The sequence below is a fragment of the Bufo gargarizans genome, chromosome 3 (genome assembly GCF_014858855.1).
Source record: "Bufo gargarizans isolate SCDJY-AF-19 chromosome 3, ASM1485885v1, whole genome shotgun sequence".
Lineage (NCBI taxonomy): Eukaryota > Metazoa > Chordata > Amphibia > Anura > Bufonidae > Bufo > Bufo gargarizans.
This window is the reverse complement of record NC_058082.1, coordinates 94,568,701-94,582,570: the sequence shown is the minus strand read 5'-3', so window position 1 is coordinate 94,582,570 and position 13,870 is coordinate 94,568,701. Positions and strand designations below refer to the sequence as shown.

Here is a 13,870-nt window from a genome sequence, read left to right as displayed (position 1 = left end):
CTCTACAGGATAAATGCTCTGGGTATTTCTTACAGCGCAGCGCCGACAGATTCCAAATAACACGCAGCAGAATCCCACCTGCAGCTTTGGATGTGACTGGAGCATACCAATGCTGTATACGAAGTTCACGGCAATGTAAACTGAGTAACGATGTCCGTCACGTGTGAGATCTATTAAACTGACCCAGGAACTATTCTAAGTGCCAGCAGCTCTCCTGGAGAAGCAGCCCTCCCTCATTAAGTTCATCCTCCGATAACAAGACGCAGCCTCGCAGCCGGAGGCGACTGGAGCAGCAGCGAGACCCAGAAACGGAGAGTGGGAAACAGAATTACAGCACAGGAGACATCAGGACTCTACTGGGGAGGGGGGTGGACCTCTTCTCTCCTTGGGTGGATCTTGAGAAGATGGCTCAGGGGGCAGATTGGGTTGTGACTGTAGGGTGAGAGGTTCGCATTATGTTGACACCCATCATCTGATAGGCCAGTAACCAAATTCTTCTGCGTTGCATTTTTTTGAGAAAAAAAGTTTTTTCCACTTTTTTTTCCAGTTTTTTCAATCCAGATTATCGTTGTTTGGAATTATTAGAGCAGGACGTGTCTCACAGTTCACGGACTGGTGGTGATATAAATGTGCCCCCCAGGGAGGTAGCGAGGCATGAAGCCTATCAGACAGAGCGGATATCGTACCGAATATCATTAATGCAAACCAAATTGAATGAGTTTCGCGAAATGTAATAAGTATGAGCGAATAAACCACGAGCGAGGAATCTCTCGTTTCTCATCAATCGTTATCTTTCATTCTGCTAAAAAGTTTTCGTTCCTCGGTCGCAGATCTGCTCGTATAAGATGGAGTCGTCTGTTCGCTCACAGATCGCTACTTTGTAGAGAACAATTAATGAGCGAAAGTACGAATGAACAGCGCACCGTCTAATGAGCACATTTTTAGTTGCTAACGAATCACAAAATCTTCGATTTATAATCGTTGTCTGCGAGACGTCTGCGGGTCTAATACAAGCCTCAGGGCTCACGCACATGATCATTGCCGTTTTTGTGGTCTGCAAATTACGGATCTGCAAAACACGGATACCAGCCGTGTGCATTCCACATTTAGCGAACAGAATGGCCGGCCTCTAATAGAATGTGGACGATAATAAGACGTGTTCTGTTTTTTTGTGGAACGGCCATACAGACACGGAATGCACATGGAGGCATTTCCGTTTTTTGGCAGCCCCATTGAAGTGAATGGTTCCGCATACGGGCTGCAAACAAAAAAACAGAATGGGCACGGAAAAAAACATGTGCCCTTACACAACACAATGAGGCCTCATGCACACGACCGTTGTTGTGTTCCGTTCCGCAAAATGGGGTTCCGTTGTTCCGTGATCTGTTTCCGTGTGTCTTCCTTTATTTTTGGACGATCACCAGACCTAAAGGAATGTAAAAAAAGTCTAAGACAGGTTTCCCATGCAAATGATAGTAAAAAAATGGACTCGAACGCGGATGACAATCTTGTGTGCCTCCGCGTTTTTTTGCGGTCCCATTGACTTGAATGATACACGTGGCTCCGGCTGATGATACACGTGGCTCCAGCTGATGATACATGTGGCTCCGGCTGATGATACAGGTGGCTCCGGCTGATGATACAGGTGGCTCTGGTTGATGATACATGTGGCTCTGGCTGATGATACAGGTGGCTCCGGCTGATGATACAGGTGGCTCCGGCTGATGATACACGTGGCTCCGGCTGAGGATACATGTGGCTCCGGCTGAGGATACAGGTGGCTCCGGCTGATGATACACATGGCTCCGGCTGATGATACACGTGGCTCCGGCTGATGATACAGGTGACTCTGGCTTATGATACAGGTGGCACCGGCTGATGATACAGATGGCTCCGGCTGATGATACACGTGGCTCCGGCTGAGGATACAGGTGGCTCCGGCTGAGGATACAGGTGGCTCCGGCTGAGGATACAGGTGGCTCCGGCTGAGGATACAGGTGGCTCCGGCTGATGATACACGTGGCTCCGGCTGATGATACATGTGGCTCCGGCTGATGATACATGTGGCTCCGGCTGAGGATACATGTGGCACTGGCTGATGATACAGGTGGCTCCGGCTGATGATACAGGTGGCTCCGGCTGATGATACAGGTGGCTCTGGTTGATGATACATGTGGCTCTGGCTGATGATACATGTGGCTCTGGCTGATGATACATGTGGCTCCGGCTGATGATACATGTGGCTCCAGCTGATGATACAGGTGGCTTCGGCTGATGATACAGGTGGCTCCGGCTGATGATACAGGTGGCTCTGGCTGATGATACATGTAATTCCGGCTGATGATACAGGTGGTGCAGACCCTTTTCACGCCAGTATTTTGGTGCTATGTGTCAGGCTAGGCTCCAGAATCCAGGTGCAGTCACCTTAGTTAGTCTAGGTCTACACTGCAACATTTGTCGCAAATTTTTATAATGATAGTCTATGGTGTCGCAACGCCACATGCGACATACTGCGACAGTCGCAGAAAAATCCATCTCGAACTGATTTTTTGCGACTGTCGTGTCGCAGTCACAGCATGTCGCATGTTGCAGTGCGACACCATAGACTGCCATTATAAAAATTGTCGCGCGACAAATGTTGTTGTTTAGACCTAGCCTAAATGTCTTAGTAAAGATGAGTCGTGTGTAACCCTGACATGTATCAAGCACCAGTCACACCCTTAGCTACATATCTGATCTGTCGTATCTCATCTGTGCAGAATGTAACTTTTATTTAGAAACTTTTAAAACAACCTAAAGATACAACTAAAAAAAGTAACATAATGTTTACATAATAGTAACAATAGGAACTGATAGGATATCATGTGATTATGCCTTGGGTGTCACAGTGGATGGGTCAGGCGTGTCTTACATGGGTGTCACAGTGGATGGGTCAGGCGTGTCTTACATGGGTGTCACAGTGGATGGGTCAGGCGTGTCTTACATGGGTGTCACAGTGGATGGGTCAGGCGTGTATTACATGGGTGTCACAGTGGATGGGTCAGGCGTGTATTACATGGGTGTCACAGTGGATGGGTCAGGTGTGTCTTACATGGGTGTCACAGTGGATGGGTCAGGCGTGTCTTACATGGGTGTCACAGTGGATGGGTCAGGCGTGTATTACATGGGTGTCACAGTGGATGGGTCAGGTGTGTCTTACATGGGTGTCACAGTGGATGGGTCAGGTGTGTCTTACATGGGTGTCACAGTGGATGGGTCAGGCGTGTCTTACATGGGTGTCACAGTGGATGGGTCAGGCGTGTCTTACATGGGTGTCACAGTGGATGGGTCAGGCGTGTCTTACATGGGTGTCACAGTGGATGGCTCAGGCGTGTCTTACATGGGTGTCACAGTGGATGGCTCAGGCGTGTCTTACATGGGTGTCACAGTGGATGGGTCAGGCGTGTCTTGCATGGGTGTCACAGTGGATGGGTCAGGCGTGTCTTACATGGGTGTCACAGTGGATGGGTCAGGTGTGTCTTACATTGGTGTCACAGTGGATGGGTCAGGCGTGTCTTACATGGGTGTCACAGTGGATGGGTCAGGCGTGTCTTACATGGGTGTCACAGTGGATGGGTCAGGCGTGTCTTACATGGGTGTCACAGTGGATGGGTCAGGCGTGTATTACATGGGTGTCACAGTGGATGGGTCAGGCGTGTCTTACATGGGTGTCACAGTGGATGGGTCAGGCGGTCTTACATGGGTGTCACAGTGGATGGGTCAGGCGTGTCTTACATGGGTGTCACAGTGGATGGGTCAGGCGTGTTTTACATGGGTGTCACAGTGGATGGGTCAGGCGTTTCTTACATGGATGTCACAGTGGATGGGTTAGGCGTGTCTTACATGGGTGTCACAGTGGATGGGTCAGGCGTGTCTTACATGGGTGTCACAGTGGATGGGTCAGGCGTGTCTTACATGGGTGTCACAGTGGATGGGTCAGGTGTGTCTTACATGGGTGTCACAGTGGATGGGTCAGGCGTGTCTTACATTGGTGTCACAGTGGATGGGTCAGGCGGTCTTACATGGGTGTCACAGTGGATGGGTCAGGCGTGTCTTACATGGGTGTCACAGTGGATGGGTCAGGCGTGTCTTACATGGGTGTCACAGTGGATGGGTCAGGCGGTCTTACATGGGTGTCACAGTGGATGGGTCAGGCGTGTCTTACATGGGTGTCACAGTGGATGGGTCAGGCGTGTTTTACATGGGTGTCACAGTGGATGGGTCAGGCGTGTCCTACATGGGTGTCACAGTGGATGGGTCAGGTGTGTCTTACATGGGTGTCACAGTGGATGGGTCAGGTGTGTCTTACATGGGTGTCACAGTGGATGGGTCAGGCGTATCTTACATGGGTGTCACAGTGGATGGGTCAGGCGTGTCTTACATGGGTTGTAACAGTGGATGGGTCAGGCGTGTCTTACATGGGTGTCACAGTGGATGGGTCAGGCGTGTCTTACATGGGTGTCACAGTGGATGGGTCAGGCGGTCTTACATGGGTGTCACAGTGGATGGGTCAGGCGTGTCTTACATGGGTGTCACAGTGGATGGGTCAGGTGTGTCTTACATTGGTGTCACAGTGGATGGGTCAGGCGTGTCTTACATGGGTGTCACAGTGGATGGGTCAGGCGTGTCTTACATGGGTGTCACAGTGGATGGGTCAGGCGTGTCTTACATGGGTGTCACAGTGGATGGGTCAGGCGTGTCTTACATGGGTGTCACAGTGGATGGGTCAGGCGTGTCTTACATGGGTGTCACAGTGGATGGGTCAGGCGTGTCTTACATGGGTGTCACAGTGGATGGGTCAGGCGGTCTTACATGGGTGTCACAGTGGATGGGTCAGGCGTGTCTTACATGGGTGTCACAGTGGATGGGTCAGGCGTGTCTTACATGGGTGTCACAGTGGATGGGTCAGGCGGTCTTACATGGGTGTCACAGTGGATGGGTCAGGCGTGTCTTACATGGGTGTCACAGTGGATGGGTCAGGCGTATCTTACATGGGTGTCACAGTGGATGGGTCAGGCGTGTCTTACATGGGTGTAACAGTGGATGGGTCAGGCGTGTCTTACATGGGTGTCACAGTGGATGGGTCAGGCGTGTCTTACATGGGTGTCACAGTGAATGGGTCAGGCGGTCTTACATGGGTGTCACAGTGGATGGGTCAGGCGTGTCTTACATGGGTGTCACAGTGGATGGGTCAGGTGTGTCTTACATTGGTGTCACAGTGGATGGGTCAGGCGTGTCTTACATGGGTGTCACAGTGGATGGGTCAGGCGTGTCTTACATGGGTGTCACAGTGGATGGGTCAGGCGTGTCTTACATGGGTGTCACAGTGGATGGGTCAGGCGTGTCTTACATGGGTGTCACAGTGGATGGGTCAGGCGTGTCTTACATGGGTGTCACAGTGGATGGGTCAGGCGTGTCTTACATGGGTGTCACAGTGGATGGGTCAGGCGGTCTTACATGGGTGTCACAGTGGATGGGTCAGGCGTGTCTTACATGGGTGTCACAGTGGATGGGTCAGGCGTGTCTTACATGGGTGTCACAGTGGATGGGTCAGGCGGTCTTACATGGGTGTCACAGTGGATGGGTCAGGCGTGTCTTACATGGGTGTCACAGTGGATGGGTCAGGCGTGTCTTACATGGGTGTCACAGTGGATGGGTCAGGTGTGTCTTACATTGGTGTCACAGTGGATGGGTCAGGCGTGTCTTACATGGGTGTCACAGTGGATGGGTCAGGCGTGTCTTACATGGGTGTCACAGTGGATGGGTCAGGCGTGTCTTACATGGGTGTCACAGTGGATGGGTCAGGCATGTCTTACATGGGTGTCACAGTGGATGGGTCAGGCGTGTCTTACATGGGTGTCACAGTGGATGGGTCAGGCGTGTCTTACATGGGTGTCACAGTGGACGGGTCAGGCGTGTCTTACATGGGTGTCACAGTGGACGGGTCAGGCGTGTCTTACATGGGTGTCACAGTGGACGGGTCAGGCGTGTCTTACATGGGTGTCACAGTGGACGGGTCAGGCGTGTCTTACATGGGTGTCACAGTGGATGGGTCAGGCGTGTCTTACATGGGTGTCACAGTGGATGGGTCAGGCGTGTCTTACATGGGTGTCACAGTGGATGGGTCAGGCGTGTCTTACATGGGTGTCACAGTGGATGGGTCAGGCGTGTCTTACATGGGTGTCACAGTGGACGGGTCAGGCGTGTCTTACATGGGTGTCACAGTGGATGGGTCAGGCGTGTCTTACATGGGTGTCACAGTGGATGGGTCAGGCGTGTCTTACATGGGTGTCACAGTGGATGGGTCAGGCGTGTCTTACATGGGTGTCACAGTGGACGGGTCAGGCGTGTCTTACATGGGTGTCACAGTGGACGGGTCAGGCGTGTCTTACATGGGTAGTGTGTGATTCTACGTTGCCTGCAGTGCCATCATCTAATCCCTGTAGTTTTAGCACCAGACCCTGGATGATCAATTGACTTTGGGGGCAGCTTGCTTTTGAGAAAGGCTTGTCCTCTTAAAGTAGAATAAAGCTTTCTCATCATGTCCCAGGTTTTTCTGTAACCAGTCGCATTTCCATTCTAGTCTTCTTCTCTTGCAACAATTATAAATTTGTTTTATACTCCAGCCACATCCAAATCTGCAGCTGATAATCCGTTGGGCAACAGCACATCTTATATATCTGGGTGTATATCCCTTATTAGTCCAAAATTAGAGACAGCACTCCCATGGGTTCTTTGCAAATTTCAGGAATTTATTATAGTCACTTCCAATTTTGCATCAGTCGCAATGTTTCGGGTGTAATACGCCCCTTCTTCAGGCAGCTGCTGGTGATCAATAGATCAGGGCGGAAGCTTTATTTGTTGGGGACTACAGTGCACTCCTGAATTCTGCAAGTGACAGGTGCAGTCTGTAATTTAGGATTTGCCTTCCACAGCCAGAGCTGCAGCACAAATCCCCCTGGAGCTTCACGCGCTCCTGCTCTTCTGCTGTATTGCATTGTGAGAGATGTAATGTCCCGGGAAATCTACAGGAGCCTGAAGTTATAGGAGCAGGACTGGAATGTTCCGGCCTTAGAACAACCTTGTATGGACATTTCTGGATAATTGTTCCTAATGATGGACATATAGTGGCATTAGATTATGAGCCAAGGACAGATGTACATTGCTGAGGTATATGTCAGCGCTACATAAGTGACAGTCAATAAATATTCTGCTGGAGTCACCAGAGGTTCACTGCTTCGGGCTGGGAGATATATAACATGTCAGAGTGCGGGTCTGTATCATATAGCATTCCTATTACATTGTATCATGTACAGGAATGTATACAATGTATATACCGCGTGTATCCAGTAATTTATACAATGTATATACCGCGTGTATCCAGTAATTTATACAATGTATATACCGCGTGTATCCAGTAGTTTATACAATGTATATACCGCGTGTATCCAGTAAATTATATAATGTATATACCGAGTGTATCCAGTAATTTATACAATGTATATACCGCATGTATCCAGTAAATTATATAATGTATATACTGAGTGTATCCAGTAATTTATACAATGTATATACCGCATGTATCCAGTAGTTTATACAATGTATATACCGCGTGTATCCAGTAGTTTATACAATGTATATACCGCGTGTATCCAGTAGTTTATACAATGTATATACCGTGTGTATCCAGTAATTTATACAATGTATATACGGCGTGTATCCAGTAGTTTATACAATGTATATACCGCGTGTATCCAGTAATTTATATAATGTATATACTGCGTGTATCCAGTAATTTATACAATGTATATACCGCGTGTATCCAGTAAATTATATAATGTATATACCGTGTGTATCCAGTAGTTTATATAGTGTATATACCACGTGTATCCAGTAATTTATATAATGTGTATACCACGTGTATCCAGTAGTTTATATAATGTATATACCGCATGTATCCAGTAGTTTATATAATGTATATACCGCATGTATCCAGTAATTTATATAATGTATATACCGTGTGTATCCAGTAATTTATATAATGTATATACCGTGTGTATCCAGTAGTTTATATAGTGTATATACCGCATGTATCCAGTAGTTTATATAATGTATATACCGCATGTATCCAGTAATTTATATAATGTATATACCGTGTGTATCCAGTAATTTATATAATGTATATACCGTGTGTATCCAGTAGTTTATATAGTGTATATACCGCATGTATCCAGTAGTTTATATAATGTATATACCGCATGTATCCAGTAATTTATACAATGTATATACCGCATGTATCCAGTAGTTTATATAATGTATATACCGCGTGTATCCAGTAATTTATATAATGTATATACCGCATGTATCCAGTAGTTTATATAATGTATATACCGCATGTATCCAGTAATTTATATAATGTATATACCGCGTGTATCCAGTAATTTATATAAAGTGTAACAGACCGTTTCAGCAGACAAGGGGTTAAAATCCGTTTAGGCGATATGCCCCTTTCTGAGAGACAGGCACAGCTACTGCAGAACACCAAACTCCCGAACTGGATACAAAATAGCACTCCAAACTGGAACCTCGCGAATAGCTGCTAGCAGACGAACAGGAAAAGCATACAATCAGCTTACACTCCTGGCAATCAGTCTCTAACAGCATACAGGGAATCCCCCCAATAACGAGACAAGGCTCCGTCTTGAGGGTCAGCAGTGGTCTGACTGTACTTCAGATACAGCCTCTTTTATTCATAAAAAACAAACATAGTACTGCCCACAGGGTTTTGAAATTCAACCAATCAATATCTTACAACACACACAATGCAAGTACAGCAACCAATCGTTCACGCCCCCCAGAGGACCAGAAGGGAGACTGCGACACAGAACAGATACAACACATCCCCACAATGCATCATGGTTTCCTCCTCTCTGTCCCGGAGACAACCGAGGGCAATCCAATTATCTCTCAGGACAAAGGGAGATCGCCAATACACATGTGGAGACAACAGGACAGACATCACCATTTAAACACACAATGGGACAATGGCACAAGGGGATAATAGAACCACACCCAGCATATTCCTCCCAAGCTGACAAGTTACACTTATTATAAATTGTTACAACTTTGTGAGGTTACATTGTCCATACATATAACTTACATCAATTTAAACAGTATAACTTGGGGGACAAACCTATCCAAAATTCCCTGGAATAGGTTCAGGGGTTTAAAAGTAGTAGTTAGTAGGAGGCCATAATCCTGAGGCAAGAGGCGTTTAAACAGCCCCCTCCAAAACCCAGTGGCGAGTTTGGTTTCGCCACACATCTCCCCCCCCCAGGGAAGACTAACCAGATACCTGACCTCACGCCGGTCGGTACCTGAGTTAGTCTGGCAGCCCACCCACAACCCAATACTGGACCTGTTGAATTCAGTAGCCTGTCTCTGTCCAGTGAATCCACCAAGATTATATTGGTAGCTGCTACTCCCGGTCTCTGTGTTGCTCCCTGGCTTGGAGTGGAGGTTGCTTTGTGGGCAGGTATCAGCAGTACTCTGGCCTGGTGCCAGCGCTACCATGGAAGAAGCCTGGTTGGAGCCTGGTTGTTGGAGGGGGAGACCGACTGTCTCCGCTCCCAATACAGTGTCCTGCTGCTGGGGAAAGGAGACTGGGCTCTCTATTCCCTGCTGGACACTCTGCCGCTGGGGGACAGGACCGACTGTCTCTGCCCCCTGTAACTCCGCCTGCCGCTGGGGAATGGAGACTGGGCTCCCAATTCCCCAAAAATCATGCTGCTGCTGGGGGGCAGGAACAACTAACTCTGCCCCCTGTAACTCAGCCTGCCGCTGGGGAGGGAGGCCGCTGCTCTCCTCTCCCTGCATTTCACACTGCCTTCCCGGCATATCACTCTGCTGCTGGGGGGCAGGAACAACTACCTCTGCCCCCTGGAGGCAGTATAATAGTAGTTATATTCTTGTACATAGGAGCAGTATTATAGTAGATATATTCTTGTACATAGGAGCAGTATTATAGTAGTTATATTCTTGTACATAGGAGCCGTATTATAGTAGTTATATTCTTGTACATAGGAGGCACTATTATAGTAGTTATATTCTTGTACATAGGAGGGAGTATTATAGTAGTTATATTCCTGTACATAGAAGCAGTATTATAGTAGTTATATTCTTGTAGATAGGAGGCAGTATTATAGTAGTTATATTCTTGTACATAGGAGCAGTATTATAGTAGTTATATTCTTGTACATAGGAGCAGTATTATAGTAGTTATATTCTTGTAGATAGGAGGCAGTATTATAGTAGTTATATTCTTGTACATAGGAGCAGTATTATAGTAGTTATATTCTTGTACATAGGAGCAGTATTATAGTAGTTATATTCTTGTACATAGGAGCAGTATTATAGTAGTTATATTCTTGTACATATGAGCAGTATTATAGTAGTTATATTCTTGTACATAGGAGCAGTATTATAGTAGATATATTCTTGTATACAGGAGGCAGTATTATAGTAGTTATATTCTTGTACATATGAGCAGTATTATAGTAGTTATATTCTTGTACATAGGAGCAGTATTATAGTAGATATATTCTTGTACATAGGAGGCAGTATTATAGTAGTTATATTCTTGTACATATGAGCAGTATTATAGTAGTTATATTCTTGTACATAGGAGCAGTATTATAGTAGTTATATTCTTGTACATAGGAGCAGTATTATAGTAGTTATATTCTTGTACATAGGAGCAGTATTATAGTAGTTATATTCTTGTACATAGGAGCAGTATTATAGTAGTTATATTCTTGTACATAGGAGGCAGTATTATAGTAGTTATATTCTTGTACATAGGAGCAGTATTATAGTAGTTATATTCTTGTACATAGGAGCAGTATTATAGTAGTTACATTCTTGTACATAGGAGCAGTATTATAGCAGTTATATTCTTGTACATAGGAGACAGTATTATAGTAGTTATATTCTTGTACATAGGAGCAGTATTATAGTAGTTATATTCTTATACGTAGGAGCAGTATTATAGTAGTTATATTCTTGTACACAGGAGGCAGTATTATAGTAGATATATTCTTGTACATAGGAGCAGTATTATAGTAGTTATATTTTTGTACATAGGAGCAGTATTATAGTAGTTATATTCTTGTAGACAGGAGGCAGTATTATAGTAGATATATTCTTGTACATAGGAGCAGTATTATAGTAGTTATATTCTTGTACATAGGAGCAGTATTATAGTAGTTATATTCCTGTACATAGAAGCAGTATTATAGTAGTTATATTCTTGTAGATAGGAGGCAGTATTATAGTAGTTATATTCTTGTACATAGGAGCAGTATTATAGTAGTTATATTCTTGTACATAGGAGCAGTATTATAGTAGTTATATTCTTGTAGATAGGAGGCAGTATTATAGTAGTTATATTCTTGTACATAGGAGCAGTATTATAGTAGTTATATTCTTGTACATAGGAGCAGTATTATAGTAGTTATATTCTTGTACATAGGAGCAGTATTATAGTAGTTATATTCTTGTACATAGGAGGCAGTATTATAGTAGTTATATTCCTGTACATAGGAGGCAGTATTATAGTAGTTATATTCTTGTACATAGGAGCAGTATTATAGTAGTTATATTCTTGTACATAGGAGCAGTATTATAGTAGTTATATTCTTGTAGTTATGGACATTATTGTACTAGAGATATTCTTATACATAGGGTTTATTAAAGTCACAACCTGTTTTGTAAGACAATTTACATTTCTTCACAGAGATGAACAGTAAATAAACAATTAGATTCTTACATATGAATTGTATAATTTATCCTGTATTATGATAAGATTAGTAACATTGCTTACATATTATGTGTATTAGGAATGATAGTTATTCTTAAAACTGCATCCTTTATATAATAGAACTATAAAGATTATTTGATACACTCTTCACTCACTATGGTCTATATGTTACATTAAAGTTTGATGAATTCTTGAGACTCGTTTATTAAAGCTTATATTTCCTGTTGTGACATCACTATAGCTGAACATCTAAATATAACCTCCGTATATTGATGCCAGAATGCCTCATCATTATTGACAATTAGGCCTGTAAGTGGCCATAGTTCCTGTCCGTGATGTCAGATGCCGTCTGCACATGGCTGCTGTCTGTGGATGTGTCCTCTAAGTGAACTATTTTTCTAATTGATGTTGCAGTAGTTTATCTGTAAGGTTAAAAATTATTTGTATAGTATTAAAATATAATTAACCTAATTATTATATATCACTGCCGACTCCCGCTTCCATATTTCTGGCAAGTAAACATTATAATAAAAGCTATATACAAGAAGATGTATAACTTATAGCAGCTGTACCTATATAATTATATACAGGAGATGCCCAGGTTATACCAGCTGTACATATATAATTATATACAGGAGATGCCCAGGTTATACCAGCATGCTCCATATCACTATATACAGAAGATGTATAACTTATACCAGCTGTACATATATAATTATATACAGGAGATACCCAGGTTATACCAGCATGGTCCATATCACTATATACAAGAAGATGCATAACTTATACCAGCTGTACATATATAATTATATACAGGAGATGCCCAGGTTATACCAGCATGGTCCATATCACTATATACAGAAGATGTATAACTTATACCAGCTGTACATATATAATTATATACAGGAGATGCCCAGGTTATACCAGCATGGTCCATATCACTATATACAAGAAGATGTATAACTTATACCAGCTGTACATATATAATTATATACAGGAAATGCCCAGGTTATACCAGCATGGTCCATATCACTATGTACAAGAAGATGTATAACTTATACCAGCTGTACCTATATAATTATATACAGGAGATGCCCAGGTTATACCAGCTGTACATATATAATTATATACAGGAGATGCCCAGGTTATACCAGCATGCTCCATATCACTATATACAAGAAGATGTATAACTTATACCAGCTGTACATATATAATTATATACAGGAGATGCCCAGGTTATACCAGCATGCTCCATATCACTATATACAAGAAGATGTATAACTTATACCAACTGTACATATAAAATTAATGTTTGTAAAATAATTTATGATTGTTACAAAGATAATTATTTGCATAAGTTTTCATCCCCTTCTGAGACACTGCGTTTACAGAGTCATCCTCGTGGTGTTGCAGGCACAAGGTCAGTATAGAGGCAGCGTTTGCCAGGTGTGCAGTGTAAAGCCTCCCGTCCCCATGTGATTTCAGGGTCCTCAGGGACCCCAATCTATCAAGGCAAGATACAGGGCAGATTACAGGGAGGGCCAATAACTAGTTCTTAATCCAGGAATGGATGTCCCGGTGAAATGCCTCGGTCTCTCGCTCACCTCTAGTCTCGTCTTGTGTTTGGTCTCAGTCCAAAAATGCACAAATACATAAATGTTACACATAATAACTGAGTGCATTTAACTCTGTAATGTCCAAGAGTGAATAATAAGCTACATTTTTACAGATATTATTATGTTATTATTATAGTGTGAATATTTATATTATTATCATCTCCCTGCAGACCCTGCTGAATGAGCTAGACAGGAGTATGGGGAGGTATCGAGACGAAGTGAACCTGAAAACCGCCATCATGTCCTTCATCAATGCCGTCCTCAACGCCGGCGCTGGAGAGGTGAGCGTACAAGTATTTTTTTTTATAGTGAGTAATATATGAAACAGACAGGTAGATAGATAGGTATTGTTTTCCAGTCTTAAAGGGGTTATGCCATAATTGATGTAAAAAATTGA

General features: G+C 44.0%; 1 protein-coding gene across 6 annotated transcripts in view; it reads left to right on the top strand.

The window, feature by feature from the left end:
* The window catches only part of LOC122931045 (disheveled-associated activator of morphogenesis 2), a 222,037-nt gene that overhangs the window by 136,276 nt on the left and 71,891 nt on the right, over positions 1-13,870 (top strand). For all 6 annotated transcript variants that reach the window (XM_044284949.1, XM_044284944.1, XM_044284947.1 and 3 more), the window contains exon 7: positions 13,644-13,754. In XM_044284949.1, coding sequence (XP_044140884.1) covers positions 13,644-13,754 — 111 coding nt within the window. The remainder of the gene's footprint in view (positions 1-13,643; positions 13,755-13,870) is intronic.